Source organism: Oryzias melastigma, linkage group LG7 (genome assembly GCF_002922805.2).
Source record: "Oryzias melastigma strain HK-1 linkage group LG7, ASM292280v2, whole genome shotgun sequence".
Classification (NCBI taxonomy): domain Eukaryota; kingdom Metazoa; phylum Chordata; class Actinopteri; order Beloniformes; family Adrianichthyidae; genus Oryzias; species Oryzias melastigma.
The window spans coordinates 9,252,509-9,268,109 of NC_050518.1; the positions used below are offsets into that span (position 1 = coordinate 9,252,509).

The 15,601-nt window shown below is 38.7% G+C and overlaps 1 protein-coding gene across 3 annotated transcripts in view; it reads right to left on the minus strand.

Annotated features, from left to right (window-relative positions):
• LOC112159855 (chemokine-like protein TAFA-3) overlaps positions 1-15,601 on the minus strand; it is a 90,452-nt gene that overhangs the window by 35,904 nt on the left and 38,947 nt on the right. Inside the window, exons 1-2 of one of the 3 annotated variants that reach the window (XM_024294168.1) lie at positions 9,472-9,577; positions 8,476-8,576 (exon numbers count right to left, since the gene is read on the minus strand). In XM_024294168.1, the coding sequence (XP_024149936.1) occupies positions 8,476-8,575 (100 nt within the window). In that variant the 5' untranslated portion in view covers position 8,576; positions 9,472-9,577. Of the gene's footprint in view, positions 1-8,475; positions 8,577-8,904; positions 9,006-9,471; positions 9,578-15,601 lie in introns of those variants that run through there. The other 2 variants (XM_024294169.1, XM_024294167.2) reach the window with 2 other exon arrangements.

A 15,601-nucleotide genomic window follows, 5' to 3' on the forward strand; every position in this document is an offset into this window, starting at 1 on the left:
GTCTTTCCTGTTAGTTTTGACTGAAATTCATAAATAAGTTACAAAACAGTCAGAAAAAACATCAAATAATTAATGATCTGCCCTGATCAGCATTAATTACCAGCATTTGGAAAATACATGTTCTATTGTTATTCCTCTTTTAGTCAAAACTAAACGGGTTCTTTTATGTCGTGAATCTTGATTTTGTTTGATTTTTATGGTATCCATCAGCTTATGCGCAGCTACCCTGTAGACACAGAAAACGCACCTGAAATGTAGGATGTATTTTGGTGTTTTTGTGGATGTCCTGCACTCTATAGAAACAAAATCCTTCCCACACAAACATGTCATTTCAATCAGAAATTCTGTTTATCACATTAATAATTCCCCCCCAAAAGTTATTGGACTTTTGAGACAGATTTGGCTCCTTTTTCAGAATACACTTTTTTTCATATGACAGGCTTATGTGTAAAATATTGGCTAAGTCTGCATCGTAATAAAGCAACTCCTACACATTTCAGGATCGTAGTCATCAATTGCATAAAATGGCAAGAGTAAGTGGCATTTTGCACAAATTCACTGTCAAAGAAAGACTTTAGAGTGGGAAGAGTTTGCCTCTGAGAGGAAAATGCAGAACTAAGATATATAGCTGGTGCTGTTTTACAAACACACACCCACACACACATCAGAAAATGTACTTGTTTTATTAAAAATGGCATAAAAAGCTTAAGTGCCAGAGAGAAGATTGCAAATTTCTGAGGTAAAGGAGCTCTTTCTGGTTGACATATGAAGAAAAAAACAATATTGATCAGATACAATCAGTTTATGTAATGTTATACAGTATATACATAACTCTGGTGCTGTACATCCTGACCAGTGAATTACAGTTTAAGAGACAGTAGGGATGTGGGTTAGCAAAGCAAAGAAAAACAGTTGGTTTTCAACTTAAATATTTCACAAGCCAGAAATGATACAAAACAGTGCTGCAACCAGGCATGGAGTGTAGCTTTACTGCGGCGTGCTGCTAAGAAGGGCAGACAACCCGTCTGCACGCATCATTTTACCAAACTTTGTTGACCGTGCACGTTTGCATGCAGATGTGTGTGTTTGCGCATGCATTTGTTTAATGGTTGCATGTGCATTCACTGCTGGCTTGTCTGCTCTCATGACTCAAATTAAACGACTTTCAGAGAGCATGTGTGAGAACGGCATGCTTCATAAAGGCTTATATTTCTCGGTCCTTATAACGGTTTTTCCCTTCTTGGCAATTACAACACCTCTCAGAGCAAGTTAAGATCTCTCTGGCCTCTAATCAGAGACAATGTATGGCGTACACAGCCAGTAGGCTGAGGATCAATGACTTGACAGTGTGTGGCAAAGCGATCAGAGTAATCGCTGTTCCGCCTTGCTTCAAAGTCCAGGCCAAGCTCTTTCTTTAAGACTACTGAGAAATTAAGCAAGGACTGAGCATTCATCTAAAATATTTGTAGGTGCTACACTTTTGAGGTCCAGGCATAAACCCCTTAATACAATTTAGTGGCGGGTTAAAAAAAGGTTAATGTTTTTAACCCTTTAACTCAAGAGATGTGGCTGCTAATAGCTAAATAACACACGCACTTTGACATTACACCTCAACCAATGACGCGTCTATCGTTAATCATCTAATTCTGCTTTTCTCTGTGACAGAATAAACTGATTTACGTCATTTGGGTACACACTTCACTCCTGTAAAAACAGCAGTGAAAGGCTGTTCTTGTCCAACAGCTGCTGTGCATACTAGAATGCTTCTCCTTTTCTCTCTTAGAGCACAATAAGACAAGTATTCTCCAAAGTTGCATCCACAGAAGGGTTCTGTAAGATTTTAAATTTCCATCATATTTTTTAAGAGATGCAAGAAAATATTGATTATCACGATATCTCGTTTTCCGATACTTGTATCAATTTAAAATGCTGCCAAAACTGATTTTAATTAATGATATAAGCAAAATATCTAGTTCAGTGTCTTACTTTTGTCTCCTGCTTACACCCCTGACCGCTAGTCAGCAGCACACCCCACCGAGCCTCTTTGAGCAGCTCTGCACCGGATTACAGCAAAGCAAGATCTTGCAAGGACAAGCTTGTGGTCGATGCAATCCTATGTGAATCTCATTGAATCGGAAGACAAAGCGAACAAAAGTTCTGTTGAACTTCACAAAATAATCTAATTCAGTGACCTGATGGATCAGAGTTACGTGTGCGATGCTCTGCAACATGCGCTTCCTGAGTCACATGTGACTCTTTTTATTCTCCATATAGACATAATTCATATTTTTTATTAAAGAAAGAAGGTCATGAATGCAAACACAACTTTCCTAAAGGCTAAAGTAAGACTATGAAGCCCCCTCTAGGTTTTGATCAGTAGAAAACGAGCCCAAGTGGCTCTTTTACTGTTAAAGGTTGCTCTAAAATAAAGACAGTCATAGTAGCGATGAGTGGTGAAATACGTGTTTACTTCTGCCTGTGAGAAAACAGAGATATAGTGCTGCTATGCAGACTGTATGGAAAAATGAAATAAAGCATCTTAGCCGCATTCAAGCACTCCTTCATCCTGTCAAACTGCTTTATCACACTGATATGTTTCTGGAAAGTACCTGAACCGTTTTGAAAGTACTGGTTCAGCTACATTTAGCAGAGTTAGAAACAACACACTTAATAAATAATCTTTATGAGGTTTTTCCTATGTCGAATATTATTTAGTAGTAAAAATCATACAAAGTTGAGTATTAAAATAATGTTTCCTAAATTACGTATAGAAAAGCATCATGAATTTGCTTGGTTAAAACCAGCTTGTATATGAGATACAGTTCCAGTGCTTAATGTTCTGATCATTCAAACATGTCATTAAAATGTATTTAACAATTTTATTTGATGATGGGTGCATGTATTTTTATGAAGTCATAATAAAAATTAAAAAAGAAATATGGTCTCTGGTACCGTCTTGTGATATATTGTGATAAGTATAGTATTGTGACATGTGTATCACACATATTTCAGACTCTTGCCCCTAATATTTTTCACCTGGTGTGAGCAGTGGAGGGCAGATGGTCCCTCAAGATTACTCGTGCTTCTTTTAGAATAGAACACATGATTTGATGATCCCTGTTGGAAACTATGTTCTGTTGCCCACCCTAAAAACTGGGCTCTAACCTCTCTCCCAGTACCAGTTATTTCTAAATGCATCATTCACAACTTTGTTAGCTCTTTGACAGGAAGCAGAAACAAGGCTAGACTTCATGGTTATGAACCTTCCACTTTATAACAATACAACCATGACAAAATATCCAATTTAATCCTTTACCTTTCCAAGGCCAGGATTCGTGATATTTTTTGTTTGTCCAAAACAAATGATCACAATGAGTTGACTGGCCTGCCAGAAGCACTAGCTGCCAACAGGCGAAACAGGCTTGGGCCCCTGGCAAGTTGGTCAAACCCAATGGCTAACAGCTGTAACAATGCTGAGTTTGCAACTACTGCTGAAGATCGAGGTTTCTCCCTCAATAGGAAAAGTACAAATTCTACTGGTTTTATACTGTGATTGCTGAACTGATTTTAATCACATTCTTCAATATTGCCAAGAGCGAGACAGTCTGGGTCATTGTGCCCACTAATTTAGAAGTATAAGTGAACACTAATCTAAGACAGTGTTTTAAACATCCCATTCCTTTAAAAGCTTCTGCAACCCCAGCAGTTGGATTTTCCTTTAGTTTCTCAGGATATCACTGTACATAGCATGCTGTTATGTAACGAACAACTTTGAGCAGTCAGGATAAAGAAAAGTTGCTGGTCTGGTAGTGGGAAATGGAATAACTACAAAGAGAAAGAAAAGGAAGAGATAACAGGACAGCTTTAAGTAGTGCAGATCCTACAGTAGTTCATTTAACTCAGATCAGTGTGGCAGTTCTTGCTGCCCTGCTGATACTGCTGTGACCAAGCTGAGTGTGTGTTTTGTTGTATGCAGGTGCCGGTTGCATCTTTTTTTATTGTCAGCGTAACCCTAAAGATTCATTAATGGTCTCTACCTCTGCATTGTAACTTTGTTTGGCTTAAAAATGAGTCAGTTTTTGTTGGTGTGATGTTATTTATTCCATTGGAGATGAAAGCTGGTTGAAGGGGCTCCTGGGAATTCTTATCTCATGGCCCAAGTCCAGTCACTCATGCAGCTCTCCTGTAAGCTTGTCAGATTCGGCCCATCTGATTGAACAGTGACGGAGGAAGGTGAGTGTTTGGCTGCTCTATCAGTTCACATGATGACTGTGTGAGGAGAGCAGTATGGAGTGAAGAAACTGCAGCTTTGATGAGTCTTTAACCAGCAATTATATTATTACACAACAGTAAACTGTGCAGTCACTTTTTAGTCTGTAAAACACATTTTATGGCAATTTAACAGCTCAGCAGGTATCATGCACACTAATAAAATTCACAAAATGAATATGAAACTCAGTTCTTGTTGCATGTTGGCATCAATGTAAACGTCAGCTAAGTTGGCTCGATGATCCTGAAAGGGATACAAGTTCTAAAGATGGATGGATGAACTCAAACTGTACAGTGGGCGCAGTAACCCTTTAACCCTTTACGGCAGTCTTGACAATCTCTGAATTACTGTTATGTCTTTATCTGTTTATGCTATTGACAAAATTCCCAAATACTCAGACGCAGAGAAAAATAGCTTTGCACAGATATGCAACACTTTACAGAACTGGTCTTTAAACCAAGGGTGCCCCAATCCAGGCCTTGAGGGCCGGTGTCCTACATGGTTGTCAATCAATTTGCCATTGAAGCTCCTTATTGGCTAAACACATCTGATCCAGGAAATAAGCAGCAGATAAGACAGGATTTCTGGAAACAGCAGGAGGCCGGCCCTCGAGGCCTGGATTTGGGCACCCCTGGTTTGAACAATTAACGTAAACCACCTGATTCTGACATGAAAAAATGGTTTGCACAAGTCAGAATCTATTGGAATTACAATCATTGTGTCAGAGGTAAAGTAGCTGTCACCAGTGACAGTTTTGGTGTTAAAGAGTTAATCTGAAACTTCTCTACAGTTTTACCTATTAGTGCTGTCTATTGACACATTACAGATATATTAAGACTGATTAACATTTGGATTTATGGCAGCACCTCCTGTATCTGTATTTTAGCTAAGACATTAATGGAATGGACACAACTTTACTGAGGCTACTCCCTGTTGCTCCAACTGTTGAGGCCTTTGAAGCTGTAGTGGTGTTCAAAAGTGTCTTTTTAAGGAGGAGCCGTCGTAGCGACTTAGAGCTAGCTATCCCTCCGCTGGTAAGATGATCCGCACAACACTTGTGGTGTGGAGGAGAAATATATTTCTTTGCGTGGATGTGCTCTGGAGCACAGCAGTTTACAATTTAAATGTAATTATAGAATTTTTGTTTTTTTATTTACTTTTCAAAGTTATAAAACCAATCTTGCTATGTATTTTCCGAGCGCTGGCAGCTATGTGCTAATGTAGATCACCGGCAACTATTGATGATGTCATCAAGCAGTAGAAACATTCAAATTTGAAGACACTCATTTTTCCATATCTATAGGGACGAATGTACTAATAGAGAAAAGCCATAAGGATAGAGAAGAAAATTGGATTCACTCAACCTTTACGTGATATTAAAATGCATTTTATGACATTTAGATTTAAATAACTGAATCATTTCGGAGCAATTTTTTTAATGTTAACTAATTACCACTTGATACAACAAGCTGACATGTCTGTGGTTTCTATGCTCTTCAAGTTCACACAAGCTAGATATTATGGTGTTGCTGTGTGCTATTCTTAAATATTAGATAATGTTTCCTTCAATAAAATTCTCCCTCCACCCTCGCCCCTGTAAACAGGTACTGAGAAGCATTTCTTCAGAAAGAGGAATAGTTCACAGAGAGAACTGAATGTACAGACAGTCTGGATGAAGGATGAAACTATTTTCTAACAGCTGTGGCCTCTTTTTCTCACCTTTTCATACAATGTTTCCAAAACCTCTCTGAGGTACAATTAGATGAAATGTACAGATTTTTTTTTATTTCATATTTTTGTTTCAATTTAATTAGGATTTCAGCATTAAAATGGCCTATTCCAAACTTTTTGAGCTTTTAAATGTATCATAATGTTCATTTCTCACTATAAACATTCACGTATTTCTAAATATTTTTCTAAAGATCTGCGCTCTGAGCACCAGCCCCTCGGTGACCACAAAAATGAGCAAGTCCTCACGAGCTGATGTCACAAAGTGAGAACAGCCCCTTTAAGGAGGAGTCTATGCTGCCAAAACTGCCCCCCAGGCTAATACAAACAACCACTTTCTCCACTCACCTAGCGGTGAATACACGCTAGCATCGCTGCTATCCCAGGCCATCGCTACACTGGTTGTACCAATGGTCAGGGCTGCTAAAGGTAATATACAGTATGCACATCCATTCTTGCAAAAGTTCAGATGTTATTTATTTTTGTGGGTGAAACGGAGACATGATGCCTGCCGAGGTCGGCTCTAGGATGGTGTCATGAAATGGGTGGCACCCACAAGCAGCAAAATGCGGTTCCCCAGAGATTGAGAAGTCTTACTTCTGGGTAGGATTAAAAAAAGTCATAAAAATAATTTGTTCTTGATCATATATATGGCTATAGTTTACCCTGAAAGACTTAAGAAAAGCATGGTATAGGCCCATTAGCATCTATCAGATCCCAACAATTATTTTTTGCTTTGGTCATATTAGGCAGGAAATGCTATTATTAATTTCTATGTACAACACAGAAAACAAGGGAACCCTGAAACAGGGTTCCAGTGGAGTCTTAAAAGCATTGAATTTATTAATTTGGAATTATTACCTTAAAAAAAACCTTAAAAATGTCTTGACTTTTGGGAAACGGGCAGCGAAACTTCTCCATTACACATGTCTTGTTGAAAATCTGATTTTTCAACCACACTTATTTGGATCAAAACATGTAAATAAACAGTGGCAGAATCAGTTTTTATGGACCAGAACACTGAATGTCCACCGCCAGTTAAAGAAATTTAAAAAAAGCGTGCTTGAAGGCACAGACACAGCAGCACACAACCAGATAAGAAGCTACAGTTTACATCTAAATTTAATCTAAAGATGGTTAAAATTGGTCTTAATTTTTGATATACATGACCTTAAAAAGGTCTTAAATAAAACTCGAAGACACTTGTAGGAACCCTGCTGACAAACTAATCCAAAAACTGAGACCTAAAATAAACAGGATGTCCATATACAACCAAAGAAAATGATTTCTACACCACAGTATCATCATTTGGTGACTTCATGGCAATATATAATACAGAAAGAACACATGTGAACATAAGAAAAAATAATTGTATCTGAAAAGCCTTCACATTCTGTTCCAAATTTGACACAAACCAGGAAGATCGAAATCTTACAGTTCCTTTAAAGACCACTGGGAGTTGGTGACAATAATGAGCAAATTCCCATCAACTCCCATGTAAAAAAGTTTGACTTTTACATAAAAATTAACTTAAGTAAAGTCTAGTGCCAAAAACTTTTTTGAAGTGAGTCCAAACTAGTGCTGTATTAGGAAAGTGGTTTATTTTATTTTATTTTTTTTTTTGATTGGCAGGTGAGTGGACCCATGGGTGGACTCAACAGAGCTCCTGCTGCACTCAGTCTTTACACTGCAAAGTGCTGTAATAACGCCCTGGTTTGTACTGTGTAATTTTCAGTTATTCCCATAGACCTACATTAAACACTGAAAGAGCTTTAAATGCTTGCAGCTTATTGACCTTTCAACTAAAAATTACATGGGACACATTCAAGTGTCAGAAAAAATACTTTGCAATCATGTCTATAAGATGGCTGCAACTGTGCTGCAATTTCTTTAGGAACATTTAAAAGTGAAAAGAATAAGACATACTGTTGATAACATTTTTTTTCTCAAATGTTTTTTTATTACAATTTTTAATGTATAACCAAAAAAGCATACCACTTTCACTTGGGAATTTAACTAAGAAGTATAAGACATATTTGCAGTCAGCAATGTGGTGGTATCACCACTCAGTTTAAGCTGCACAGATTTCTCGCATCTGGGAATTCCTAATCCACAGAGCTTGTTGCACTCTGACTGTGTTGTAACCCTCGAGCAAACAAACAAACCCCAGTCACCCCACAATGATGGCGCTGCAAGGACGTATAAGCATCTTGAACTGAAGTTCTTTTCCTTTTTTCTTTCATTAAATAAGTTTTTTGTGTACTCCTGTGTTTCATTGTAGATTTTGGTTCAGCATTCCCCCATAGGTGGGAAACAGCCTATTCACAACAACTGAACAACACGTGAAAAGAAATTGGCTGCAGAGACTCCCTCCTGTTGTAATCTTTGATGGTGCTGCTGTTCTGAACACTCACTCGTCTGTCTGTCTTCCAATACATTGTTGAGACAGACGTGTGTGCACGTGCGTGTGCACGTACCTGTGTGACTCCGGTGTGCATGGGTGAGGGAGGCCAAACAAAGGGATAGCAGCAGACTCCACACACCGACTCCACAAATGCGAGGACCCCTTTCCCGCATTCTGGAAGATAAGAATAAAATCCTAATTAGAGCAAGAAAGCAACAAAAATACTCTCCACACATACATGTTTTCATATGAGAAACACAGAGGAAAAAGCAATATGAGCCCAGCATGAGTCATTCTATAATGATCTTCAAGCTGAAATAGTTCTCTCACAACCACCACCATAAAATACCGTCAGCAGTCCTTTACATTTGTTTCTGACATCTCAATGTTTTAAAATGTTCAAACTTTGACAGATGAATAACTGTTTTCATTTCATAGATGCTTTAGCCCAAAGCAACTACAAGTTTCTTGCAGCTGACAGCAATCTCAGCATGGGTCTTACCACACATCCATGCATGAGATTCAACCCACCGACCAATCAATTGGAATAGAGTTACTTGACCCACTGAGCTACAGCCGCCCGCATCCCCACCTGCAACCTTTTAATAAATGGAAAACATGTACATCCGTTATTGTATTAATATAATTGCTCACCTGCCAATGATCAGTTCATTAGGGGCTGATAACTGGCAGCTCCAGACTCAATAAAAGCTTCTTTTCAACCACATTTTTAAATTTGACTCATTTTTATTAAATACATATTAACATTCTAGTAGATAATTTAAGCATACACTTGGTTTATTTCCTTCCTTTCTTTAAGATTTTTTTTTTGTTTTGAATCTCACACACAAACATAATAATGATGAAACACAAGGGTAGCGATTTTACTAATAATAAAAATCAAAGTAGGATAATTTCATATGATTAAAATTTTATTACACAAATACTGATGACGATGGGGAATTTAATAATTTATATTAATCATCAAAAAATATTCCCCTGATATAATTAGAATTGTTCAAAGATTTTGTAAATTAACAGGTTTCTATAATGCAAAATTCTTGCTTACCAAGCAACTTATTCAAATCTAAGGTGAACAGAAACATAAAACATTCTGATATTATTTTCACATCGCCCTCTGCAAAGCATGTTGCACACACTTAAATAGACTGAGGGTAATTAACTGAAATGAAGACAGCTGTGAAACATGACAAGCCTGAAACTGATGTGACTGAAGGACAATTCAAAACAGAACATGACCAAAACCCAGAACACAACTGACAAAAACTAAATCAAAGTCCACAATCGTCACAGTAACGTATGTGTAGCGTCCTGTTTAATTCATAAAAGTAACAACCATTAAAAAATTAATCACAAAGGAGAAATGAATGTCTGTGGTTTGTGTTTGGCCAGAATTGTATGATTCTTTCAGAATAGAGCTGTGAAAGAAATAAGCCTGCAGCGAGCTTTGATAGATTTGCACAGCTTAGACATTTCTCACCAAGCGTCTTCCAACGGAGTACATGCACTAATATCAGGCAGCAGTCCAGTGTGACCACCATATGCTGAGAGCGCAAATCTTCAAATGTATCAAATGTCTTTTTGAGTGTCTAAAAAAATGTACATACATTGTTTGTGCTATTTGACAACACCTAGAAATCTTTATGATTCATTTCTGTAAAAGTTCTTTAATTGGCCCTTTGATGCTGTGAATGCTTTTTTTTTTTTTTTTGGAATGCTTGTCCACACTACCAGATTTTGGATTTACCACATCCAAGACGAAAATACTCGTAATAATGAGGCAAAACATACATTTGTCCACGACATATATCATTTTTATGCAAACAAAATTAAACAGGCCTTCAATGATTAAACTAATACTGTGTGCTTGTAACAAAGTGATCAAATATAATATCCACAAGATGTTCTTAAATGACCATTTTATGGATATTTTATGACAAGCAGTCATTTGTCTGACTTGGTTGAAATAAAATTGTATTTCAATTTGATCAAAAGTGAGGAAAAAGTTGTTTTCTTTACATGTGAGGATGTCTTGCATTTGGACATTTTGTTCACACATATCTGCTGCTTTGCAGTAAGTAAGTGGGTTCTAGGTCCTGGCTGGAGTTCTGAGCTTGGTGAGTCATCTGGCCGTGCAGCAAGGCATTTTTAGAGCAGGCTGCAAAGCCAGACAGCCTGGGCCGAGGTTTATTCTTTTTAAAGGGCATCAAAGACATATACCGACACCAACCCACTGCATATAGATAGATAGACCACTCACAACATTTAAACCTTTTATAAGATACATTTGAACGTTTTTTTTTTTTGTTTTTTTTTACCAATCTATGTCCTGCAGGGAGATCACAATTTTGTTTGGCTATTTTTTAAATCCTTGGTCTGAGATGCTAAAAAGTTCAACTCTAATGATGTTTTCAGCTATTTTGAAAAAGTGTTCTTTCAATTTTGATTATGCAATTTTTAGCCAAAATCAAAAAACTTGTGTCTTTTTGTAAGACATAGTTTCTGCAGAGCACCAGTAATCAATCAAAATTTGTCTTTCAGTTGTGGGTGGGACTGTTGGCTCGGAGTAAGCCTGTCCTAACTTCCCATCATCCCTTTGTTTACACTCTCTTACTAGCTTACAGCCCCTCACAACCCCAACCTTACATTAGATGTGCAACAACAATAGCGAGCAGTTTTGGAGCTATCTAGATGTACAGCTTTGAGCCAAATGGCAGCTCAGGCAAGAAAAAAACAAAAAACAGATGCCTCTAGTCATCTGAAAGTGGAAACATCGGAATGACGATGAGCATGAAGTTTGTGGCCCACCGATTGTAGCTTTAACGTCACTGCTAAAGGCTTTTTGAATTTGTTTTGTCTGGTCCTGATTCACAAGAATTTGAATAAATAAATACTCAGAAATGTAATTTTGAGCTTAATATTCTTTATGTATGTCCTTCATCATAAGAAAAATGCAACAAGAGCATGATAAAAGCACAATTTTCATTTGATTTGGTCATTAAAATGGCATGTTTGTTCACTTCGTCTTTCACCTCAACTCTTTACTTTAAGTTTTTCGATATTGTCCTACTACTCCCCGCCCCCGTCGTCTCCTCCTGTTCTCACCTCTGCCTTGCGAGAAGTAAATAATTAGGAACAAAGCAGAGACGCTGCCAGATTCTTCTCCAGCTCATTTAGACGCACAGCTGTGTTTTTGATGGTGCAGTGGCACTTCATTATGCCTGGTTGTTGGTCTGTCTGCAGCAAAATGAGGGGGTGTGGGATGTAGAAATGGATTCTGAAAGAAGCGGGGCATGGTAGAGGAGAAGGAGGGAGAAATAGGAGGGGTGCGAGTAATCATGTATGTGCGTCTGAGTGTGTGGAAAGAGGGATTGGGATCGATGGCTTCTGAACAACTTCTTCATCGGCATCTCTTCAAAGCCAGCAGTGACTGACTCATCAAGGCACTCATACATCTGTTGGAAAACTCACATAAATACTTTTCTGCCTGACAAACAGTTGTGAATTTTGGTATCCATTTTTCTTTGGGTACGTGACTTCAAACAATTCCTACACCTGTTTAGCCGTGGCGGCGTGGAACCCCTTGAAACACTTTAGCTCCTGAACATCAAATGATGCTACTGTCTTTCAGTATGAATATTAGACGAGGAGAACACTGGCACAGTGGATCCTATAGCCTTTTATTATATTGCTTTCATTAACAGAACACAGAGGAGCAAAAGTGAATAGAAAAGCGAGTGGAGAAAGAAACCGTGCCGGAGAAAGAGTGGTACTCTCACATGGTTTCTGCAGTCTGTTCCATCTCTTTAATTAGTCCCATTGGAATGCCCTCCCTGCTCAACGCGGCTGATCAGTTTCCTCACCACATCTCCAGTCTATATTTCAGTGTGCATGCGTGGAGATTTGTGTTTGTATGTGCGTTAGTTTTGGCCGGACAGGGGTCTAATGGGCATGCGAGCTGTGTTTAAGCTCCCTGTGGTCAGAAGGGAAAAGGTGGTGGAAAACCATTAATATTTAGGAATTTTCATTCTCCCAGTTAATTACTGTTTGGAAAAACTGGATCCCTGCGTGCATTGCATTTGTCTCTGCTACAGTTTACTTGAAGTAATTCATCTAAAGAAAGATCCATTTATTAAAAAAAATACCACTCAGTGTATGTTGATTTCAACCTTCCCAAAAAACTAAAGTAAATTCATCTCTAAATACAGTATGGCAATTTTTAAGAATATTAAGCCTCCTTTCCACTGAGTGGTCCGGTATGGTCTGATCCAGTAAAAAGTGGTGTGGTCCGGTTAATTCTGGTGAGCGTTTCCACTCAGTTAAGCCTCTCTTCCACTGAGTGGTTTGTTTTCTCTGCACATGCGTGATGTAGTCGCTAGCATGTCATTGTAGTGCGACGACTAGAAAAGCAACACTAATGGAGGTCATCCAGCAGCTCATCTTTTTCTTGCCTTACTTTTTGTACGTGGTGCATAACAGGAATTTAATGTTGTTTGAGAGAAGATTGTTGGCGGCTAAAAAGAATACTGTCGTAAAGAAGACAACGGAAATGCTAGCTTAGCGCTATATTGGTGCTTTCAAATGTCGTCATCACTTTCTGCCAATCAACAGGTGGCTACAGCGGCTTCGCCCCATTCATCCATTTTTTTATGGACTTAAAACAAACAGGGACCCTCAAGAGGTACGGTTTGGTACTGTTTAATGGATCCATCTTACAATGGAAACGCTCAAAATACCGGACAGCTCAGTGGAAACGAGGCCTAAACGTGCACCCACCTAAAGCATTACTTCAATTCTAAGGTAAAATTCTAACCTTTCAGAGGATAAACTATGAAAAATGTGTATGGATTACACTGGAATACGCAGGTTATTCTCCTGAAATGGTCAAAGAATAGAGAAACTGGGCCTTGAACTGTTTAACTGACACTTTTTTTAAAAAAATGAGGGGCAAACTATATTAAATTAATACTTGCAAGTGTGTTCTCCCTCTTAAATCTTGTCATCCCTTTCTTTGCAAACATGAACGTAGTTGAACGATGGTTTGTCAGAAGAAGTCTGTATTATTCCAAGTTAACGGACAGTGTTTTTTTGGAGCCATAGATAGAACTGCAAGGACTCTCCAAACCTAATTGCAACCTCAGGAGATCTCACTTGATTAGGCTTCCCTGATCCCGCCACGAGCATCCATGTGTGTGTGCATAAGTGTGTGTTTCATTAATCAAACCCCCAGTTTTGCTTTTGCAGATAAATTGACTCCATGTGACTTGTCTGAAACCCAGTGGTTCCAAATTAAGCTTCCAATTTAACTAACATTGTGCACACTCAATACTTAAGTCGTGCATGTGGACGTGCTTTTTGTGCAAAAAGGAAGATGAGAAGAAAATGAAATAGGGAGGTAAGCTTTTGGCCATTTGCTCCTTTTATTTTTCTCAGGCTTTTCCTATACCTATCGCAAAGCTTTTAGCAATCTCTGACTTCAGTGGAGAGCTCATCATAGACTTGACAATCTCATCTTTTAAATCAGCTTTTGATGCTTTGCTTGTGTTCTTTAATGCACGCCGAAAGGATGCGGTGACCCCGGGGTGTCACACTGCATCCATTTCCTTCTTCTCTTCGTCTGAACGCCATCGCGGTCTGCTGATGGCTGTGCTAACCCGGAGAGCTTGTTTCACCGCAGGTTACAATCTCGATGTCCCCACCAATCCATCGCCAGCACATGACGAAGCTTCCGCTCAAACATCCTTGGGCCAAATACACACAAAGATGCGCTCACATTTAGAAATAATACCCTGGTGCAGTGTGTGTGTGTCTGCTGACAGTGCAGATCCAGGTGGTAAACGCAGTCATGCTGTCTGAGCTGTTCTATCACCCACTAGTCCAACTGCATTAGACAATAAAAGAAAAGGGAATTGCCAGATTTAACCTACGGCCATGAGCTACACCACCGCTGCCAGCTGACTTAACTCTGCGAAAATAACATCAAAGGCCCTTTACACATAACAGCCAGCACACTGCTTCCATTGCACTTTTACTATAATATTCTTGAAGGTTCTTGAGAAATAACACAAATAATTACTTTGAAGTAAGCAGAAAAACAATAAAAGAGATTTATTCAAAGCTTTATTCAAGCCAAGAAATATAAAAGTAAATGCAAATGACCTTCTGTGTATGCTCCTCACAAAAGGAATAAATCTATAGAATGGAATATAATGACATTTAGAAGGACTTAGATGGCTTCTTTAATTTAGACTAAATCCAAACTTTAAGGATAATAGCAACAAACTTTCCATTTAAAATTAAGATTTGAACTGACTCAGTAAACTTGATTTTAACTTCATTTAGAAATGAAAAAGCTAATATAAAAAGTTGAGAATTAGATACAGTTTGAAAAATGCCCCATGGGCTCCACAGTGATGCAGTGGTCAGCACTGCTTCCTCACAGTGAGGAAGGTCATGTTCAAATCCCAGCTTTCTGTCCTTTGTGATTGGAGGTTGCATGTTCTCCTTATGCACGTATGTTTTTTTTCAGCCACTTTAGAATAAACACATGCTTTGTGGGTTAAATTGGTGTCTCTAAATTGTCCCGATCCAATCATGCGATCGGAAATTGGGCCCGATCACGTAGTTTCTGACTTTATTGAAATCAGATGTAGTCTGTAGTCAGATATATTTTTTTGGATATTTTGATCAGCTGTTACAGACAAATTGGTAGACGCCTGGTTCCACGTGTAGCAGGTTTTTTGAAGAGATGGGTTGACAGGAGTCAATTACTACTATAAGTCCGTAAAGCTAAAGCATGGTCAGGCCGGCAGAGGTCAAACACTAGCATAGAAGTTTCAGGGATCAGGCTTCGGTTATCGTGATTCAGGCATGGGTCAGGGCAGGCGGCAGACACACAGAGTCGGAGCAGAATTTGGGTCAGGAAAACAGAATGTCAGGTCAGAATGTCAGGTACAGCACAATCAATACTTTGCACTTAGTGAGGCTCATTGCATTGTCTAAGATTCGGTAGATGATTGTCAAAGGGATTCAGGTGAGCGGCATTCGGGGACTACGCACTGTAGTGGGTCAGTAAGTTGGGGATAGCTCCCGCTGGTGACCAGAGGTGGAGACAGAGCTCTGACTCCTGAAATCAGCGCTATACATTTCAAGCTTATTATACAAAAAAAAAAAAAAAA